This window comes from Bison bison, unplaced genomic scaffold (assembly GCF_000754665.1).
Source record: "Bison bison bison isolate TAMUID 2011002044 unplaced genomic scaffold, Bison_UMD1.0 scf7180017864369, whole genome shotgun sequence".
In the NCBI taxonomy this organism is placed as follows: Eukaryota; Metazoa; Chordata; class Mammalia; order Artiodactyla; family Bovidae; genus Bison; species Bison bison.
Window position 1 is genome coordinate 1,124,743 of NW_011494941.1, and position 22,043 is coordinate 1,146,785.

General features: G+C 46.3%; 1 protein-coding gene across 1 annotated transcript in view; it reads right to left on the reverse strand.

The window, feature by feature from the left end:
• PPAP2B (phosphatidic acid phosphatase type 2B) overlaps positions 1–22,043 on the reverse strand; it is an 89,505-nt gene that overhangs the window by 9,843 nt on the left and 57,619 nt on the right. The window contains exons 3-5 of the mRNA XM_010855863.1: positions 18,413–18,693; positions 17,955–18,012; positions 6,213–6,389 (exon numbers count right to left, since the gene is read on the reverse strand). Of these exons, the coding sequence (XP_010854165.1) occupies positions 6,213–6,389; positions 17,955–18,012; positions 18,413–18,693 (516 nt within the window). The remainder of the gene's footprint in view (positions 1–6,212; positions 6,390–17,954; positions 18,013–18,412; positions 18,694–22,043) is intronic.

Genomic DNA, 22,043 nt, shown 5'->3' on the forward strand with positions numbered 1-22,043 from the left:
GTCCTCAGGTGTGTCTCACTCTCTCTGCACCCCAGTTTCCTCTGGGGGGGCTGTCATTGCTGAACTCTTCTTCCATTCACATCCTCATTTGTCTCCTCCCTCAAGGTCACCTCTCTGGGGCAGAGACAAAGAACACCCTTGCCCTTCCCTACATCCTGGAGGAAGACAGCAGCACACAAAAGAGCAACGGCTGGCTGAGCCACACCCCCCAGGAGAGGAAAACCAGGAAAGACTCTGCCTCATGTTTATGAAATTCACGAGCAGCTGCTTCCTCTGCTGCACCACAGCAATGGCGGCCTGGCCCTGCCCTGACCCCTCCCAGGGCCCCGTAATTTGCCATCTGTTGGAGGGTCAGGGAGGAGGTGGCCAGATAGGCAAGTTGTCACCAGACAGGAAATGAACCTACTGTCTGTCGCTTCATCCGGGTCCCTGGGTTACTCCAAGGGTGGGAATGCTGAGCCCAGCTGTAGAGTTCAAATTTTGGGAGGGGTGATTGTGTGTATGTGTGTGTGTTGGGGGAGGCGGGGGACAGTGAGCATGTGCCTGTGTTTGCCTTGACCTGTCTGTGTATCCGTGGTTCTGAGAGCTGGTGACAGAAAGAGGATGGATGACAGTGTACAACTGGGTCTGACCATGTGCCTCTGTTCCATGCACCCGCATCCACATGTGTGAAGGTGTATATCAGTGCGCCTGCCCTTCGGACCCCATGCGTCTGTGTCTCCGTGTTGAGTCCACGATGCCGTGTAGGTTTTTTGTCTGTGATGGGCACCGTTGCCTCCCTCCTCTGGAAAGAGTTCAACTCCCAAGCAGTGGGGGAGGGAACCGAACCCTCTCCTGTTTGGCGTGTGATTTTTGTCTAGACACATCTTTTTGCTGTGACAGGACTTACTCTCAAGACCCAGGTCAAAGTGCTTGGCTGTCATAGCCTATTGCCCAAGGCTCCACAGTGGCTGAGCCCACAGTCTGGAGTGATGTGTTATAACCCTTGGGGACTTAAAGATATGCCGTGGCCCCCAGTAGAGGCCACCTACATGGACAATGCAGAGAGACAGTTCTGTCTGAGAAGGCAGGTCTCTCTGCATGTCTGCTCAGTCATGTCCAACTCTGCGACCCCATGGACTGCAGCCCCTCAAGCTCCTTTGTCCATGAAATTTTCTAGACACGAATACTGGAGTGGGTTGCCATGGTCATTTTCCAGGGGATCTTCCCGACCCAGGGATAGAACTCACATCTCCTGTGTCTCCTGCATTGGCAGGTGGATTCTTTACCACTGAGCCACCTGGGAAGCCCCAAGAAGGCAAATCCAGTACAGTTACTACAAAGCCCAAAGTTGGCTGAGCCTCGGAATCTCTGTGGGAGAAGGTCATGGAGCTAAAGGGCTTCCAAGATCAATTCACAGATGAGGAAACTAGGCTCAGGGAGGAAGTATCTTGCCGAAAGTCACAAGCTAACATTACTCATTCTTTAACCAATGCTTATCAAGCAGCTACTGTGTATCAGCCACAGCACTAGGCACTGAGAATGAACAACCAAGGGTTAAGCCATGGATTCTGCCATCAAGGTACCCATAAGGCTACTTGGGGAGACAGACATTTGAACAATCATGACAGAACCAGGCTGAATGTCATAGTGGAAAACATTCAAGGGGCCATGGCACCATTAGAAGAAAGTTAAGCAACTGTCTTCAGAAAAGGAAGAAGAGAAGATGTGGCAAACTAAACAATGCCACCCCCAACGATGCCCAGGTCCCTAATCCCCAGGACCTGCGAATACATATGTTACATGGCAAAATGGACTTTGCAGATGTGACTAAGTTAAGGATATCAAGATGGGAAGATGATGCTATATTATCCAAGTGGGCCCAATGTAATCACAGGGGCCCTCAAAAGAGGAAGGCAGGAGAGTCAGAAACACAGAAGATGTGCTGATGGGATCAGAGGCCAGAGAGCCTGAAAAAGAGATGAAGATGCTAAGCTGCTGGTTATGAAGATGGAGGAAGTGACCACAAGCCAAAGAATGCAAGCAGCCTCTGGAAGCTGGAAATGTCAAGCAATCATTGGTATTTGAGACTCTCCCCAGATCTTCCAGAAGGAATGCAGCTCTGCAACATGTCAATTCTAGCCCAGTGAGATGCATTCTGGAATTCAGAACTCAAGAACTCTAAGAAAATTAATCTGTGTTGTTCTAAGCTACTAAGTTTGTGACAATTTGTTAGAGCAGGGACATGGGAAAGTAACACAGGTTTCATCAACGATGGAGTGAAACTGAAACTGTGCTCCATTAAAAGGGGACAGCTGTCTAAGACAGGACCTCAGGGTTCCGAAAAATCTGTTTCAAGTGCTATGCCTGGAGGTGAGGGGGTGTGAGAGGAGTGGGAGATGAGGTCTTACAAGAGGCTGGGATCTTCAGAGCTGGCCCTGCTGAACTGCCTGGAGTCGACCCTCTACCTTCTACCCTTTCTCTGTGTTACTTCATCCTTCCTAGTCCGTTTCCTCATCTCTTTAGTGAGGACAGTGAAGGGTGCAGGGTTTTCCGGGCACTGGAGATGATCAGTGTAAAGTGCTTGACACAGTAGCTGCACATGAGCTTTCCATGCTTGTTAGCAAATGTGATGCTTTTGTCACTGGGGGTGCATTGAAGCTTGGCTCAGGAGATTATTGGCAAGGGTGGGAAATGGCTTATACATTCCTTGGCCCCCTGTGAAGTGGCCTTGTACCTTACTGGGCTGCCTCTTCTTGGTCCTCCTAACCAGTCTCAGGTGATGCCCCTGTGTCAAGATCCATTCAAATCAGCCACATTCATGGGTGAGAAGAGAATATGGCTTTGGGATGTGCCTGGGCAGCCTTTTTTCTTGGGACCAAGTTCTGCTATGAGACACAGCAGGGCAGAGACCACAGGCTCCTGCCTAGGCTGCAAGCTACCTGGTACAACTCCAAGAAAGCACCTGATAAGTGGTGCGGCAGAACCTGTAAGGCAGATGCCTTTCATCCGCCTTCCTGTCCCCTCTTCTTAGTTCCCCAGACCCACCTCCAGCCCATCCCGGTGTCCTGAGTTTTGCTTCTGTCTTCCTCATACTTCTTATGATGGAAAATGACACACTGCCTTCCTTTCCCCCAGTTGAGCATTCTCAAGCTCCTAAGCTGACCCCACATCTTGCTCTGGCCTCTTTGAGTAGCTTACGTGAAATGGCTCACTCGGTGCTGGAATCCTGAGCCAGTTAGGACCACGGGCTCCTGAGGACTAAGCTGGGAGTCAGGTGCTGGGAGAAAAATAATAAATATTGAGTCCCTACACTCGTGTGTTCAGAGCTGAGTGGGACAGGGAAAATGCTTGCAACCCTTTTCTAAGCCATCTTTACACTGTAAAACAGGCTAACAAACTGAAAGCAGCAACTGAAGCAGCCTAAAGGCTTGGGAAGGCCCCTGACACCCTTAAATTCTGCTCTTGAAGTAGCTGCATACGCTGGCTACTTTGGCTCAGGTGACCACGCCTCTTTGCCAATCCCAGAGGGCACAGCTTTGAGCATCCCCAGGAGCTCTCATCTTGGATGACCTGAGTCATCTCTCTGAGTCTCAGTTACCTCATCTGTAAAATGGCTATAGTCTCCAATGGCTTCATATGCCTTATAAGGAACCGATGAGTAAAGAATCTATAAGAGACCAACACAGAGTAGGTGCTTGACAAACGCTAGGACCAAATTCCTATCCAGTGCTCCAGCCTGCCAGAGCCAAACAGGATAAAAGTCAGACCCCTCATTTCCCTTCTCGAAAATAAATCCTGGTCCTCCCATACACTTTGTCCCATTGTACGTAGTACAACGTGCTCTATAAAAGACAGGAAGGCTATCAAGGACCCCCACCCCCGATCTTTCAATTTTTTTAATTGGGGGTGCAGGAGATTTTAATTAGGGCAGTGGCGCCAAAAAGGAAACACCACAGCAGGCCCCCGTGGGCCGACCTCCTGCCTCGAGTGAAGCTCAGACAGCACGGTCAGCAGAGGGTTACCCTGTCATGCAAACACCCATCCCCCGCTGTCACTTCACATTAAAGGGCCAGGCTGCAGAGAACAAGCTGCCCAGTGAAAGCCACTCTCATTAACGGTGCGCTCCCCCAATTTCTCTCCCTTCTGGCCTTGACTAGGAAAAAAAAAAAAAAAAAACTAAAGAAAGTAAAGAATAAAGCCCGCAAAACAGCCAGTCCCTAGGCTAGGGTTCCCAGGTCAAGGCTGGCTGGCAGCTCAGATGCTACTTTCTCCGTGGTGCCCACTCTGATTGCCCCAACTCCATGCCCCTCTTCTCACCTTGTATGCCTGCTAAAGTGTCCTGGCCAGTCCCCATGATGGCCCCTCGTCCTCCTATAGTTCCTGTGCCTGGCCTGGCTATGAGCAACTGAACTGGGATTGCCTTGAAAGCAAGGACTGTGCCTTATCCATCCCCCTGCCTTCAAGAGAATGTTCTCAAGAAAAAGTGGATCAGCTCACAGATCCTTGCTTTGTTGATTACACACCCATTCACTTAGTCTGAGCTAGCATCCCTGAGAGGTGTTGGTGACATAAGGAGAATAACACATATATTGACTAGGATCCCTGTCCAGGAGGAAAGGTGTAAAGGGAGACACATGTTCACAGTTTCAACACAGAGTGATGAATATAGGAGACAAGGTGGTTAGTGCAGGGAGATACCAGGCTTCAGCCAGGCTGAGTACCCAGGAAAGGACCAGGGGCTAGTATAGATCTCTCTGCCTCATGATTCTTACCGGGAATGAACAAGGGTTAAAACTAACAATACGACCTGCACATGTAGTACTCGAACACCCAGCCAGTACTCTCTGTTCTAGAACTCCTGCTGGACCGGGGTAAGTACCCCTTAGTACAGACCAGGAAAGCATGGTGTCAGAGGAGGTGCTCAGTCATGTTGGCTGAATAAGCCCCTCAAAGTTTCCAGCACAAAATTTAATGTTATACAGATTTTTTTTTTTAAGCTTCTCTTTTTGACTTTTAAAAACAGCTTGTTGCAGGCAAGAAAAGCAGAGATACCTGAAGACACAGAGGCTCAGAGGTAGAATGCCTCACCCCACCCTCACCAGGAGTCAGGGAGGAGGTATGTGAAGGGGTAACTCTGCCATATGGGGCAAATCAGAATGTGATCCATTCAAGACCATTCTCCAGGAAGCTCTGTGCTTTGATGTACGAAGCCCTCAGGCTAGGAGAGAGCTGAGCCTTCACCAAGCTCTCTCTCACCCAGCCAACACCGAGACAAGGATCTGACTAAGTCCAGTAAAGGTCATGGTGGTGGTGGTGGTGGTGGTTTAGCCGCTAAGTCATGTCCAACTCTTGAGACCCATGGACTGTAGCCCGCCAGGCTCCTCTGTCCATGGGATTCTCCAGGCAAGAATCCTGGAGTGGGTTGCCATTTCCTTCTCCAGGGGATCTTCCCCAACCAGGAATCAAACCCAAGTCTCCTGCATTGCAGGCAGATTCTTTACTGACTGAGCTCCAAGGGAAGCCCAAGGTCACAGTAAGAAGGGTAAAAGTTTTCAAGAAACTGGGAAGTGCCTCTGAATAGTAAGTGATCACCAAAGCAGCATGTGAGCAACAGATGAGTCAGAGACTTAGACTCTTGACATATGACTTGGGACAAGTTTCTTCCCCTCCTGAACCCTAAATGCCCTCATGAATAGAGTAAGTGAGTAGGATACTATCTAAGATATCTTGCAATAGCAACTATGAGCCTAACCCTTCTGGAGAAGAGGATTTATAGAGTCTGGTGGATTAAAACTTCCATGGGGACTTCCCTGGAAGTCCACAGGTTAAGACTCCATGTTTCCAATGTAGGGGGCATAAGATCCCCCTTTATGTTGGGGAGATAAGATCCCACATGCCTTGTGGTGAAAAAATCCTATGCCTGTGGCAATAGTTATACAACTCTGTAAATATACCAAGAAGCATTGAATTATGCAAGTAAAGCAAGTGAATTGTATGGAAGGTAAGTTATAACTCAATAAAAATTTAAAAATAAAATAAAACTTCCAGGTTGGAAAGAAGCAGGAATTATCTTCAGTTCATTGAAAGAGGTCCTGGGGCAGGGTGGCTCCCTGGACACCAGGCAGAGAAGAAGATTGAGAGTGCCCTGGCTCTGATCACTGAACCAAAAACATTTAATGAGCAAGTTGTTCAGGACCTTGCTCATGTGCTGAGGACCAGAGGCTACTTACTATGCAGCAGGCCACCAGGGCTCCTTGAGCAAATCCTGCCAGGACATCGCTGGGATGGTGCTTGTGGTCAGACACACGGGACAGTCCTGTGTAAAAGGCCATCATGATCAGGGTGAACTGCAGAAGGGGCCGGAGCAGGCGGGCCCCTCGCCAAGTGAATCGGGCCTGCAGGTACAGCTGGAGGGAGGAGACAGAAAGAACAAACACTGAGTGACTGACCGCTCACCTGCATTCTAATCCCAGGTCAATTCCCATGCATGGAATCATCTGCAAGAAAGAGCATTCAAATTGGACTTGACCTCAAGCCCATTTTTTAACTTAAGCCTTAGTTCCTCTACTAAAAACTAGGAAAAATGGAGCTTTTCTAGGGTGCTAAGCTAGAGAGAATTGAAGAAAAAAATCCAAGAGAATGGCCTTAGCACGCTGCCTGACATTCCATAAATGGGAGTTTCCTTTTCTCATTTTTTGATTGAAACCAATTAAAGAATACTAACCAGGGTTCATGGAGAAGGTAATGGCACCCCACTCCAGTACTCTTGCCTGGAAAATCCCATGGATGGAGGAGCCTGGTAGGCTGCAGTCCATGGGGTCGAGAAGAGTTGGACACGACTGAGCGACTTCACTTTCACTTTTCACTTTCATGCATTGGAGAAGGAAATGGCAACCCACTCCAGTGTTCTTGCCTGGAGAATCCCAGGGATGGGGAGCCTGGTGGGCTTCTGCCTACGGGGTCACATAGAGTCGGACATGACTGAAGCGACTTAGCAGCAGTAGCAGCAGCAACCAGGGTTCATAACAGTTTCTTTTTTATATTCAGTGACAGTTCATTCCATGCATTTGTGTATTTTCCTAGAGATTATGGCTATACAATTCCTTCACTTCCCACCTCTAAGAAGCATCATGGAAACTCATGCATGCTGATCAGGGGAGGTTATTATGACAATCACAAGGCAATGCTTCCGATTCAAATGAAAGCAACTCTAACAAAGAACAATTTCTAAGTCACCACCTGGAACTATGGATTTTGCATCACAACACGAGGAAACACATAAACCAACCAAACAATGCACGAGATCGTTCAAACAGAGGTTGACAGAGACTGGACTGGGTGGGGTAGAAGAGTAACCTGAAGGAAAATGGAAGAAAAAAAGCCACTCTGGCCGAGGCAAAGAAGTTGCAATGACGTCAACTGGGTATTGTCCCTTGAAGTTATCTTGCTGCAGTTTCCGTTCTAACCTCTGGGCACAACCTACTTCTCAGGTTCCTGTGGGAACTTGGGAAATGAAGGGGAAGAGGCAAGAGGACGAAGGGGAACTTCCGACACAAATCAAAGAAAGGCGCTGGGAGACCAGAGAAAGGGGAGGAGCGCGTAGGGGTGGGCCGGCGGCCTAAAGATAGACCTGGGGCAGCGGCAAGGGAGTGATTCTGCCCTTCCTGAGACAAATGGACACCTTCCTCGGGGTGGTCAGGAAAGAAAAGCCAGCAGCAAACCTGAGAGACAGAAGAGTGGAAGATTCCAGAATCATTCTTGCCCATGTAGAAAGAATGCCTAAAACTGACTCCTCAACTACTTGGAAGACAATTTCAAAAAACCCAGACCTGGAAAACAGCAGGCAACTTTATAATCATTATGAAATTACATAAATATATTTTGGGGAAATCTAAGAACAACAGACAAAAAATTTAAAAAGAGAGTGTACTGATGTTGTTGGCTGCTAAGCAAGTGATAAAACCCAGTCATTTTTCAAATATTAAAAATACCCCATTAAATATCAAAAAGAAGTAAAGCAATTATATGCCAATTTAAAAAATTTTTTTAAATCTAAAAGAAGAGGTAAAATCATCATAATAGCCCAGCTGATGATATAAGTAGAAGTTAGCTCACCAAGAACTGCATAGAGCCAGGATGAAACAAAGGACATGGAAGACAATTTGAATAGACAGAATTTTTATTTTTAAGAACACTCATTTATAAGAACCCTCAACTTATAAACTCAAAAGATAATACGTAAATTTGATCAGATTCCTAGGAACATCCTAAAAAGGTTTAGAGAAAAAACTTTAAAAAATTATTATAAAATTAACCTAAAAGGTCAAATAAGTAAATACACTCACATACACACACACAAATAGATCAGTACATAAGCCAGGCACTATGCTAAGTGCTAAGCACACAGAAATGAGAAGTTATCATTCCTCCCCTACGAGAGGCAATATATGAAATATATTAAATATAGATGAATATATGCAAACAGGTTTAAGTGCACTTACGGATTTTATAGACCTATGAAAGAAGCTGGGGTACCAGGGTCAGTTACTAAGGGGTAGGCATACTTGATTTGAATCCTAAAGATACATAAGTATTAAAAGCAGAGACATTACTTTGCCAACAAAAGTCCATCTAGTCAAGGCTATGGTTTTTCCTGAGGTCATGTATGGATATGAGAGTTGGACTGTGAAGAAGGCTGAGTGCTGAAGAATTGATGCTTTTGAACTGTGGTGTTGGAGAAGACTCTTGAGAATCCCTTGGACTGCAAGGAGATCCAACTAGTCCATTCTAAAGGAGATCAGCCCTGGGTGTTCTTTGGAAGGAATGATGCTAAAGCTGAAATTCCAGTACTTTGGCCACCACCTCACGCTAAGAGTTGACTCATTGGAAAAGACCCTGATGCTGGGAGGGATTGGGGGCAGGAGGGCAAAGGGGACAACAGAGGATGAGATGGCTGGATGGCATCACCGACTCGATGGGCGTGAGTTTGAGTGAACTCTGGGAGTTGGTGATGGACAGGGAGGCCTGGCATGCTGTAATTCATGGGATCACAAAGATTCAGAAATGAGTGAGCGACTGAACTGAGCTAAACTGAAGGGGATGTATTGAGAAGTGTGTATCCTAGGCAGCTCAGTGGCTTAGAAGCCAACAGTCAGAGCTGCAAAGAACTTCTGGAGGTTCAGTAATAACAGAAAAGTGTATATATGACCAGTGGGGGTGTGAGGGTGTCAGGGTGTGAGCCACGGGGCTACAGAGGCAAGCAGGGGCAATTCATGACGGAGGTTGCATGTCAAAGGAATGTGGCCTCTATTTAGGTAAGTCTTTCTTTCCCAAACCATACTTCATGGAACATTCCAAAGGTCTTTTTTTAAAAAAAGGCTGAAAACCAATACAATATTGTAAAGTAATTAGCCTCCAATTAAAATAAATGAATTTATATTTTTAAAAAAAAAGAAAAAAAAAGGTTGATAAATACTAAATCCTTATTTTTATCACTTATAAGACTTATTATTTTTATAGAGTATCTATCTATTGAATCCCAACCAGGAAATATTACTGTTAGCCATGGTGAAAAAATCAAATTATTTTTAAGTAAGAGACTCAGTACCCCCCCTAAAATAATGTGCAGGTCAAAGGCCATTCCCTCATTTCTAGTGAAATAACCCAACAAACAGCAGATTCTGCAATCATGAGTCAAAGGAATCTCTTTCTTTTGAGAGTGAGAATGGGAATGATGTTGGTAGCCCCAACTCAATCTGGTCCTTAAGACAACGGCAAGTTCAGGGAAGAAGGACTAGTCCATATCCAGCGTGACCACCATGGTCCAGCCTTCCTCCAGCCAGTCTTGGCAAGGAACAGGGATGAAGGGGGAACAGGGTAGCTGAAATGGCACAGGTTTTCATCAGATAAACCTCACTGAGCCTCACTTTTCTCCCATGTAAAATAAATTTAACAACTGCCTTATAGGCTGTAGCACAGATTGGTGATAAATGCCTGGCACCAGGTACTGCTCCAGGAAACAGATGATTTTACTCTGTAACCACTTTTCTTTTCCTTAATTTGGACCTGATAACCTCAAGATTTTCTCATTTCTCTCAACTTAAAAATCTATAGGTCCTCAGAAAATGATTGTTCAAAATCTTCCAAGTCTCCCTGCCCTTCTCCATGTAGCCTTTAAGTCACCGGCCCTGGAGATGGAGATGGAGCAGAGGAAGGGCAGGTTTCCCAGCTGGACAAGGCACACATCTCCCCATCCACCGACTCAGATACTGAAGGCTAGAGCTTAATACAAGAAAAGAACAAATATGTGAGAGGAGCTTAAGGAGGGAGGAAGAGACGTGTCGTCAGAATAGCTTCAGGAAGGGAGTGCTTAGGAAGGAGGAGGGGGCCACCATGGGGCTAGAGTCCCTTTGGGAGGCAGTCCCAGGTGGGGCAGTTGGTAAAGAATCTGCCTGTCAATGCAGGAGACATTGGTTCAATCCCTGGGTCGGGAAGATCCCCTTGGGAAGGAAATGGCAGCCCATTCCAGTATTATTGCCTAGAAAATTCCATGAACAGAGGAAGCTGGTGGGCTACAGTCCCTGGGATTGCAAAGAGTTGGACATAACTGAGCATACACACACAGAGACATGGAATTAGTGGGCAGATGGAAGCTTGTTCCCCTACATCCACTGGTAACTAGTACCTTTATTGAGAAATGTCTCGAGATCTCAGGATCAAGCCTGGTGTCCGCAGCTGGGGCACAGCAGTAATTAAGTGAATTCTGGGGTGAGATTACCCTGATTTCTGGAGAAGGAAACGGCAACTCACTCCAGAAATGCCAAGGACAAAGGAGCCTGGCGGGCTACAGTTCATGGGGTCACAAGAGAGTCAGACATGACTTAGCATCACAGGCCCCTATTTCAGTCCCTTACTAACTTCTCTAAGCCTCAGTCTCCTTCTCCGTGAAACAGGAAGGACAGGATCTTCCTCTCAGGGTTGCCAGCATCAAATGAGACATCACAGGACCCTGCCTGGCAGAAGACAGGGACTGAAGGCATTCTTTAGAAATCAACACCACCCATTCGCCTTGATAGATGAGACTGACTCAAATGACTGTAGTTGATTTCACCAAAATAAGTGAATCACTAAAGAAAAAGATTGTGCAATGACCTTTAGCCCAGTGACTACTTCAGAAATGAGAAGTCAGCTGAGGGCAGCAGGCTTTGAGGTTGATCAAAGAATCTGATAACACCCTCTATCCCACCCCAATCTAAGTGCTGAATGGATTGGATTTTGCCAGTTCAGAGCCCAGTTCATATGAGCCACTCATTCCAGGACCAGAGGCTCAGGCCCCCTCAGAATCCGTGAGTACATTCTGGAGTGCCCTGCTCCTTGGGAAATCTGACCTGGGAATGCCATGTGGGTCAGGAGGCTCCATACTCCATAGGGGCAGGTAGCCCTTATCCAGGAGACAGAGTCAAACATCCCGGCCACAAGGATGTAATCCCCTGTTATGGGCCAAAGAGCATGGAGCCTTTCCAAGAATCAAAACTCCTGCAGGGGCTTCAGCGAAGTCCCAGGCTCCCTGAAAAGGGTGATTTAGAAAGAGGTGAGCAGAACTGGACAAAACCAGAAAGCCTAAATCAGCTTGACCTCTCCTGCGGGTCAGCAACCCCAAGGTCCTGAGTTCTCTGTCTTTATTTCCCCAATGGTGTTAAGGCCTCTGGGCTCAGAGAACCCACTTCCTGGGCATCAGTGTGATGCCACAGAAAGTGCCTAACTTGCAAACAGAACAACTGGATTTGAATCTTTTTTTTGCTACATACCAGCTGTCTGACCTGGACAAAGCACTCCGCTTCTCTGAATTTCTGCTTTCCCATATGTAACATAAGGAGATTTTTTTTTTTCACTTAAAAAAATGTTGTAAGCATCAGTTCTGTCCAAAACTCTGTGAAAGACACAGACACGAATAAAACAAATTCCTTCACACACACACAAAAGAATATAATCTTTCCATCTTTTTCTGGGGCTAAGATTGTTCTTCCAATTGCTAAAATAAAACTGCTGATTGTAGATATGGAAAATACAGTAGAAAAGTATATATCTGCCCCCGACCCCAATGTACAGGAAAAGTCCCCAGCACACAGAACTCACTCCAGAAATGGAGCTCTCTTCTTTCTGGTCCGAGCTTCCAAACTGTGGTCCTGTGGAATTCCAACAAAACCTCCTTAGAAAAGTCTGGCTGAGTTCAGGCTGGCTCGGGGCTGAAGCAGCAAGTCAGACCTGGGTGAGTCTCACTGCTTCTTGCTAAGTCATTTGTGTTTCATTACATGATTTGCATACGGGTGAAACAGGTCTGTACTGTCCTCTGGCTTCATTTCCATTGCTCTTGGGAGCTCTCTGCTAGGCGTGAGAAGGAGGCTTTTGTCCTTCCTCTGTCCCTGCCCACTCTCTTCCTGGAAGTCTGTCTAGATCGCTGACATCCACAGGGAGAAACTTTCTCCCTTCTCCCATCTCCTCCATAGCTCATACTTGACTCTGGTTCACAGAGCTGGTGAGTCTACATGGTACAGAACTGGGAAGTTATTCAACTATATTCAGGACAAAGAGGAGTTATTAGTTGACTTTTCTCCTCCTTGAGAAGGAAAGAGGTCTTGCTCTCTGTCACTATCAGGGGGAGAAAAAGAAATTACCAGTTTGCTCAGCATTTAGACACTGAGCAAGGGGCCTTAAATTACATTCCCTATAATTTTTACAACCATCCTGGTAGGTAGACACCATTGTGCCCATTTTACAGTTGAAGAGATCAAGGCCAAAGAGGCCATGCCACCTGCTCAAGGTAACAGTGGATCATGATTGACACTGAGTAAGAGCGGCCTCTTACAGGTCCATGCTCTAACCACAGAACCACCTGGCTTTCCTTAGGGAATGAGTGCTCTGCAAGCCAAGTATTGGTCTTCTGTATTGGATTTCTGTCTCTGGAGAAGCAATCTGAGGGGACTACACAGGTGTCATGGACTAAAGGACAAACTGAATGGGACATTTAGAACTTCAGGCTCCTCTAGCTCACCTGTCACACCTCTTAAGTGTGCATGTCTGAAAACACAGATGTATAGCTTTCGTAAGAGCTAGAGTAGAGGAGTCTCTGACCTGATCTTAAGTTCAGCAGAGCCTGTGAATTGACTCAGCATGCCTCAGAGCCCTCTCCTCTGACCTCCAAACCCTCAGTCCACCCCAGTCAGAGAACTCAGCCAGCTGCTTTGCAACTATTTACTTTTCAAGCTTTCCTCACAAAGTGTGAGCTCTCTTGGTGTCCCCAGCTGTTGGCACAGAACATGTACTCAGAAAATGCTGGATGGATGGATGAAGCAGAGAGGAAGAAGAGGAAAAACATCTGGTCCAGTGGTTTCTTTATTCCCCTGTGGAAACAACAATCTTGTTCCTGGCAGGGGTTTCACCAGACACTCCCAGGATCTGTGGGCATGTCTCGTGGACATACCAGACCCCACTGCTCTGGGATTCTAAACATGTTGAACAAAACCTCAATGACTAAGAACCACAGGATGGAGAACATGGCTGTCAGAGCATAGCCACTTCCCTGTTTCCTTGGTACCCAACAAACCCTCTGACACCAATTCTCATGGGTACCACAGTGAAGAGCCCACAGGTAAATACTTCAGAGGCAGCAAAGTCCTTCCCTACATCACATGGGCCCTTCATGATCTATAAGTCAGTGATGAGGAGGTGAACAAAATTTTGATTGGAATGGAAAGCAGAATGGCCTGGAAGTGTCAGAAGATACAGGAGTCATCCATCCATCCATTCATCTAACATTCACTGCATACTTAACTGTCAGACACTACTTGGGTCCATTCGTTCATTCATTCATCGAGCATTTGTTGCATTCTTAATTGTCAGACAGTTTTTGGGGAAGTGAGAGACTGCAATAAATCAAAAGACAAAATCCTCTACTCCACAAAGCTTGTAATATATCTAGTGGAGATACACAAAGCCTGTTTCAGATGGTGAGAAACTGGGGGGAAAAACAAGGCTGCAAAGGAAGCTAGGGAGCATAAGATGGGACAGCCAGGAAAGGCTTCTCTGACAGTGTCCCGAGGAAGTGGAAGGGCAAGGTGCAGATTCCTGGGAGAGGAACTCAGCAGTCCAGGAAAGGCCTCACTTGAACTTGCTGTTGCCTGATCTGAGCAACAGAAGGAGGAGCCAGGGCTGATGCTCACGGGGTCTTCTCAGCTCTCAGTGTACCTTCCATGGTCTACTTCCTATCAGCCATCAAAGCCATGCTCAAGTGAACATGTGCAGACCCCATACCACTGTCCTCATGTCCTTCTAACCTCCCACCATCAAGAGACTACCCTACAGGACACCCTCTTTGGCTTCTACCCGCCTCTGCAGTTTAGCGAGTTTCCATAATAAACTATAGACCCCTGTCCCTCCTGCACCATGGACCAGCCTATCGTCATTGTCCATCTGCTCCTCTAGACTGAACTCCCTGAGGGCCATGACCATGCCCTGCCCGTCACTACGTTCCCACCTCTAGCCTGGGGCTTGCATGTGCGTATGCTAAGTTGCTTCAGTCATGTCCGATTCTTTGTAACTCCATAAACTGTAGCCCCAACAGGCTTCTCTGTCAATTGGATTCTCCAGGCAAGAATACTGGAGTGGGTTGCCATTTCCTCCTCTAGGGAAACTTTCTGACCCAGGGATCAAACCTGCATCTCTTATGTCTCCTGGATTGGCAGCCTGGTTCTTTACCACTAGCTCCACCTGGGAAGCAATTCCTCACTAAACTGGTGCTGAATGATGAATGTTGAAAGCATAGGTGAGTTCCTTGAGGGCAGGGCCCAGGGCTGATTAATCTAGTAGCCCCAGAAGGCAGCAGCGTGCCTGGTACAACAGAGGTAATTCCAGATATGCTATGTGAATTGGTGCCCCCTTCCCTCCCCCAACTGTGTTGGCATTTTATCCAGATAGCCAGGTCATCCTCAGTCCCTGACCATGGAGGTTCAGGGCCAATCCAGATGTGGTCCTCTGGAGTTTAGACCAGGGCTCAAGGGTAGGGAGCACCATTTAGGTTTATATATGCTGTGGGATTTCTCTGATTTGTATCTGCATTAATCTCTGGCAAGCCTTAACCTCATCCTTAAGCTTCTGTACCCAGAGATAATTTGGTGTTTGGAGCTATGGTTTTTCCAAGCTATCCATTTTACAAATCAAAACCTAATACAGAGCACCCTCCAAAGCCATGGGAAGCTCTAGATGGCAGCCTGGCAAAAGGATGGCTGGTGTTCTGGTCCGCCGCTCTCTGAACTCCATGGAAATCGGGACAAAATTGTCTCTGCCTGCTTTCCATCTTCCCTTTCAACACCTAATCCAAACTTCTTTTAAAAACAACCACAAGGGACTGAGAAATCAATTAGACAGTAGACACCATCTAATTCCACTCTGACATTTGGTAGCTGGTGAAAGCAGAGCCTAGAGAAAAAAAGTGGCACCAACTTCCAAAAACAGACATGATTGTCTCCACTTGACAGAAGAGTACACGGAGGTTCGAAACCTAAGAAACCAACTCACAGTTCCACAGCTAGTAATTAGCATGTCCAGAATCTCCCAGGTCTGTTTGACTCTAAAGGCAAACACTGGCAATGCCATACTCAGCCAGTCCAAATGGGAATATTCCTAAGGCTCCAAGGAAGCTGGAGCCCAGGTTGCCTGAACAAAATCCCACAGGGCTCTGGGGGCTGCCAGAATCTGAAGCTCAACATAAAAGCTGCGGGAGGAGCTTCTATGATGGACTGCAGTATCTTCTACTTCCCCAGACAGGCAGCAAAGTGTTCTTCAAACTTCCTTTGAAGGCTTTGCAAATTGGACTTTCAAAGGGTTGAGATTTCTGTGTAACATCACATAAAAAGGAGCCATGGTGAAGGACACTGTCCTCCCCACTTCTCAGCTCTTACTTTCAGAGGTTATTTTAAGACAAGATAATCTTAGAGCTAAAAAGAGAGCCCTGAGTTTGCACATTGTATATGTGGGTGCCTGTGAATTGTGAATGTGTGTGTGCAGGTGCTCCAAAGAGTGTGTCAAAATATGCTGCAGAGATGAAGAATTAAAGAGGTTCTTTTCTTTCTTCCTCTCTCTTTCTTTCTAGCCATTATAGTTTTTTCCTCCCTTGAAGATGTAAATAAACACTGAGTCACAATCCACGCCTTACCCAACACCCCCGTAGAGCACTCTTGCTATAATCATAGCTGCCAGGAGGTGATGGGCAGTGGGGGTAAGGCGGCATCTCACCCATTAGAGCAGATCTGAGAAAAGCAGGTCGCCTTCAAGTGACATTGGGATTAGGGCTGGAGCTTGTATCTTAAGTTTATCCTGCAGAGGTTTGATTTTTTTTATCACATAGCACCATGAAAAGAACATACAACAAGGCTCGGGTCATGAAGACCAGCCTTCAAATACCTTTCCTGCCTCTTAAATTCAGATTTGTTTGTTTCTGTGTCTGAAACTGAACACAAAACACATCTCGCTGGGTTACTGAGAGACTCTCAGAGTCATAGCATGAGCACGACACAGTGCCTGGCACACAGAAGGCACCAGAAACCTGTCAGCACCTGTACTTTACAAAACAGTGAAATTACATTTTGTAAAATTGCTTCCAGACCTGGGTAAAATACAAATGCAGTAGGAAATGAAATATCATCGTTAAACTGTCCTTCCTCAGAGCAAAGCAGAAACAAAAACAACAGAAAAATAAAGTATGGTGGGAAGTGCTATCCATGAATTTTAAAAATCCTTGTTTAATGCTTTTAGAGGTTGGGGCCCACCTTGTAGCTCTGTATCCTAGGTAACGGGAAGCCTGGAGGCCTCCAGACTTGGAAAGGACTGGGGGGAAAAAACAAAACCAAAAAACCTCTCTGTTGTTTCTTCCAACTCTTAATTATGTTTTTTAAATACGAAAGCAAAATGCTCTTTTTCCAAACAACTTTATGCTCCTCTGAGCTATGTCTGACCTCTCAGCGCCTTCTCACTCTGAACTCCATCAAAGCAGCCAAAAGCAGGAAGTGCCTTGGCATAGGAACCTCAGTTCAAGGGGAGAGGAAAGGCAGGGGGACCATATTTAACTGACAAACAGAAACAGACCAGCAGCTGTCTGTCTCTGTGGCAGCCGGAGGGAAGTAGGGCGCTTCACCTGCACCAACCGTCCCAGCATCTCCAGGAAGCATGGCCATGGCAAGGCCAACATGGGGCCTCAGACGGGTCCACCACTAGCTGAAGGCCCTCCAACACACTGTGATCCTCTCTGGGCCTTGGTCTCTAGGTCTGAGCGCTGGGGCTGAGGATATCCTACTTCACTCTATTATTACGAGGTCACCTGTGCTCATGGATGCAGAAGGATTCTGCAAAACTCAAAATCAGTCTGCAGGCAGATAATGACAGTTAAAGCCTAAATCAGAAGACGATGGAGGAGGACACGGCATGGAGAACATTATGAGGAATTTGATCAGAAGGCATGGACTTGAGCGATAGTTCTGGTGTCTATGTGAATTTTGGCACTTTGCTTGAATTGTCTGAACCTTATTTAGTGATCCTTTCCCACAGTAGAGATAATATTACTTATAACAAAGTCCCTGGAAGGATCAACTGAGTTAATGGATTTTCAGAAAATGGTGCTTGTTACCACAAAATGTTATACAAGTGTCTTTATCACTTAATCATTCCAAAATGGGTGCTCAATCCTTATCAAGCAGCCATGGTAAATATTATTTTTATTTGAAAAACGGGAAAAATCTGGAAAGTGAAATGACTTCTGCTAACGCAGTGGCAGGGCTCAGAATAGAAACTAATTCTTCTAGCCAACCTCTTTTTCCAAGATTCCTCAGTGAGGTCTGCCCCTAACCATTACAAGGGCTGTATGTACAGATGAGATTGAAGCTGGGGTTGGACTTCATTGGGATCCGAGACCAAGTACTTACCACCAGATACAGCATAGTGTACATGGAGAAGGAGGCGTGGCCAGAGAAGAAGGACTTCCTGCAAGAGCAAGAGACGGCTGTGTAAGGGCCACGTTCGCACCCCCACTACATGCTGCTCCGTCTGTCTGCCCTCCCGGGACTGTGACCCTCGGAGTAGCACTTGCCCATTGCTGCATCCGCGGTCGTGCTTTGGACACCTTGCCCAGGACGTAGCAAGCACCCGTGAATGAACAAATAAATGAAAGAAAAAACAGGTGAATGAATGGACTTACAAAGCTCCACTGTAATTGTTTTTACCATCTGTCAGCTATTTGACCATGAGTTCCTTAGGAATGGGGACTTTGCCTTATTCGTCCATCTGAATCAGGGCCCCAGCACTGAGCGTGGTACTAAGTAAGTACTCACTGATCTGCCTGCAGCAAAGGCGTGCACCCAGTGCCACGGGGGTGGAGTCTCACCTGGCTTCCTGGACTTTGCTGTCTTCGCCTCTGCATCTGTAGTTTTGAATATAGCCCACGGAGCAGTTGATTTGACTGAAATCAGGGTTGCAGACATTCAAGAAGTGAGGACGCAGGCGCCCTATGGAGACCTTGGCAATGTCTGTGAAGGACTGGCTGATGGCGCAGCCGAAGAGGAAGCAGCCCACCTGCTTGTAGAGGGCTGCCACGTAGGGATTCTGAATCGTCGAGCGGGACTTCTCCTTCAGGTAATAGATGCGGTAGAATTCCCCTGTGATGATCTGAAAGACAACAGAGAGGGAAGTGAGGCGGCATCAGGATCCATCAACAAAAGTGAGGCTGTAAGGATATTCAGTGACATAAGAAGATATTCAGTACATAGCTATAGGTTATAATCTAGAAAAATCCCAATTTTCTATTCAAGAAGTATATAAGACACCAATGTGCATGGGAGAAAAGATTGAAATACTAACACAGTCATTTTTTCCTTATATAAAAAGTCGTACATGGTCATATAGGACCTTTGTAGGAAGAAATATATGTAATCAAATACGGTCATATGTAAATATATAAAATATATATTAATATATATATATTAAGATATAGATATCTCTGTGTGTGTGTGTGTATCGGGTTGGCCAAACAGGGTTTTTCCATTATGGAAAAACCTGAATGAACTTTTTGGCCAAACTGATACACACACACACACACACACATTACCAAAGAGAGAGACAAATAAGGACTTAGCTATCGAGGAACCAAAATCATGATTAAGGGTGGCCATGGTGGCACTAGTGGTAAAGAACCAGACTGCCAATGCAGGTGACATAAGAGGCATGGGTTCGATCCCTGGGTTGGGAAGATCCCCTGGAGAAGAAAATGGCAGCCCACTCCAGTATCCTCACCTGGAGAATCCCATGGACAGAGGAGCCAGGGCTATAGTCCATAGGGTAGAACAGAGTTGCACACACCTGAAGCGACTCAGCACAGCATGGCAAGATGTCAGAGGGTCTGAGCAAATCTCCAGATTCTAGGACTGGGGGTCACGAATCACCAACCACGATCAAACTCTACACAGGGCCTTCGCCTGTACCACAATGGGCCCTGGCTGAGGTTTCTTCGGGAAAGGGTGAATGCTCCCTGACTTGGTTTTGGGTTTGAATCCAGGCTCTGTCACCTACCTGGTGTCCGTCTAAAATAACTTGAGCCTCTACAGAGGTAGTCAGAAACGTGGCAAGTGCTGGAAATGCCCTGGGTCACAGAAAGGGATTCTTTCATTTTACTCTTAAGAAGTAGGGCGTGATGAGAAGAGTACTGGCCTATAAACCAAGAAACTTTTACACAAGGCCCTTCAGAGTTTGTGAATTCCCAAGGGTGCCTGCATTGTCTCCTCCATCCTGAAAGACAGTGAGCAAGTCTGGGTTTTCATATCCTTCCTCCATCCCACTGTGTCTACTCTTTAATGTTTAGGGGAGGGAGATTCATAACTTCTTTAAAAAGAAAAAAAAAAAGAGCCAGCAACTATTGATTATGAACAGCATGTCAGTATTTATTTTTTATATACTTTATGACACCCCCTCAACTACCAGGAGATAGATTGAGACTCAGAGAGGAAAAGCACTCTAACTGAAGCTGCCTGATTCTACATGCAGGTAAAGAATGGTGGGGGCTTGGGGCAGGGAAGCGGGTCAGCTGACTCTCTGTAAGGTAGACACCTTAAATGCCTACACAGCTGAGGATAAGTTCTGCGCTGGTGATACACCACCCCTCAGCCTGCTGTCCTTGACTTAACTCCACAGCACAGCCCTGGCCACTTCCTGGTCACAACCACAGTGCCGGGACAACGATGTTCAACTCATCACTCACCACAAAGTCCCTTTCACACTTCCTCACAGGGAAGGCTGATGAGCCACACTTGCCCTTTCAGGGAACAGAGAGCATGTTCACAGCCACAAGGGAAGCAATAGACTGACACATCCGGGCACTCTTCTCATGGTCTTCCCTCATTCTTTTTTAGCTGGGGAAGGCATCCAGGCTGGGCATCTGATCCAAGTCCAGGGCTCCCAAGTCTGGAGGGGAGGATGGCCATGAAATGCCAGCTGGGCCCAGGGGCAAGCAGGTGCAGTCGTGAGAACAGCTACCAGTGCTGCTAACATTTATACAGTGATCCTGTGTTTATAAATGCTGGTGATTTCTCAGTGCCACCCTTTGGTTTCCTGGATCATATTGAATTTCCGAGATCATATGATTCCCTTAGAGAGATGGTCAATGGCCAGCCCCGTCTGGCATCCTGGCTTAGCCATTCTCTGGGAGAGCAGCAGGACTATCAGCTGAATGAATCAGTGAATGAAGGAGCAAGATGGTGGTCCACACGGTTGTTTTTATTGCAAAATTGGAAATGTCCTCTAAACATTACCAAGAGTCCTGTGACAACATGCTGCAGAGATTAAAATCTGAGAAGCCTAGCTAGTCATAAATGAAAGGGTCCATTATATATGGAAGAAACTGAAGTTCAAATTAACTCACATCTAAAGATTAGACCCAGGTGTTCTAATTCTCCACCCAGCATTCTTTCCTACCATTCATGGTCTAATTCCCCTTTTGAACCTGTTTATACTTTTACCCTGTGTAACCTTATGGGCTAACATGTTCCAGATGTTTATTACCACCATCACGTTCTCTCTTCCTTCTTCTTCTTTTTTTATAAATCATGCTCACTTGACTTTAGACATGGGGGGAGAAGCACTAAACTAGGAGTCAAGGGGCCAGAGTTCGAGTCCCTACTCACTGAGTGATCTGGGACAAGTCAGCTTCTCCATTTGCAAAATGAAGGCACTAGACTCCGTGATTAATTCCTTCATAACTGCAGTGACATTTATTCCCAGCTTTCCTGTGCTCCCTTCACCAGTAGCCTCTCATCAAAGCAAAGATAATAAGCAGCAGGAAAGGAAACGTACTTGTGAGATGACACAAGCCAAGAACGGAATCAAGACCCCATGCATAATTCCTGCCCTAGGATGGCTTCTGAGTTCCTTGAACCATCCACTGAAACAGATTAAGAAACTGTTTCTAAATGGGCATGTCTTGGGTGTGATTCCAATTTGATACTGAAAAAGAACACGTGGGTTCCCACTGCAGATCAGCATCTCTTACATCATTTTATGGTTGATTAATCCCAGGGGAGTCACCTCTCTGCTTCAGTCATCTCAGGGAGAAAGGGTTTGGTTACACCCCAAGGACAATCTTTAGCTCTCACATCCTTCATTCTGAAAGTTCAGTTTTCAATGCCACAGTTTTGCAAATAGCAAGCTGCTAAGTAAAATGCTTCCTCCTCTCACAGGAAGATAATGATATAAAGAGAACATCTGATGGCCCCTCAAATTCCCAATAACAACTCTAGTAATACTAGCAATCTTTTATATTTCTTTTGCAACTTACAGTTGCATTTAATCTGCAACCTGTAAGGACAATATACCCAGTTTACTGGTGGGAATACTAAGGCACTGAGAAATAGTGACTTATCTGAAGGATTTGAGGCTAGAAAGCTGACAGTTAAAAGTAGAGCCCAGATATTCCAACTCTCAAGTTCAAAGACCCACAAAAGACTACATCAAGATCGTTTTATTATTTC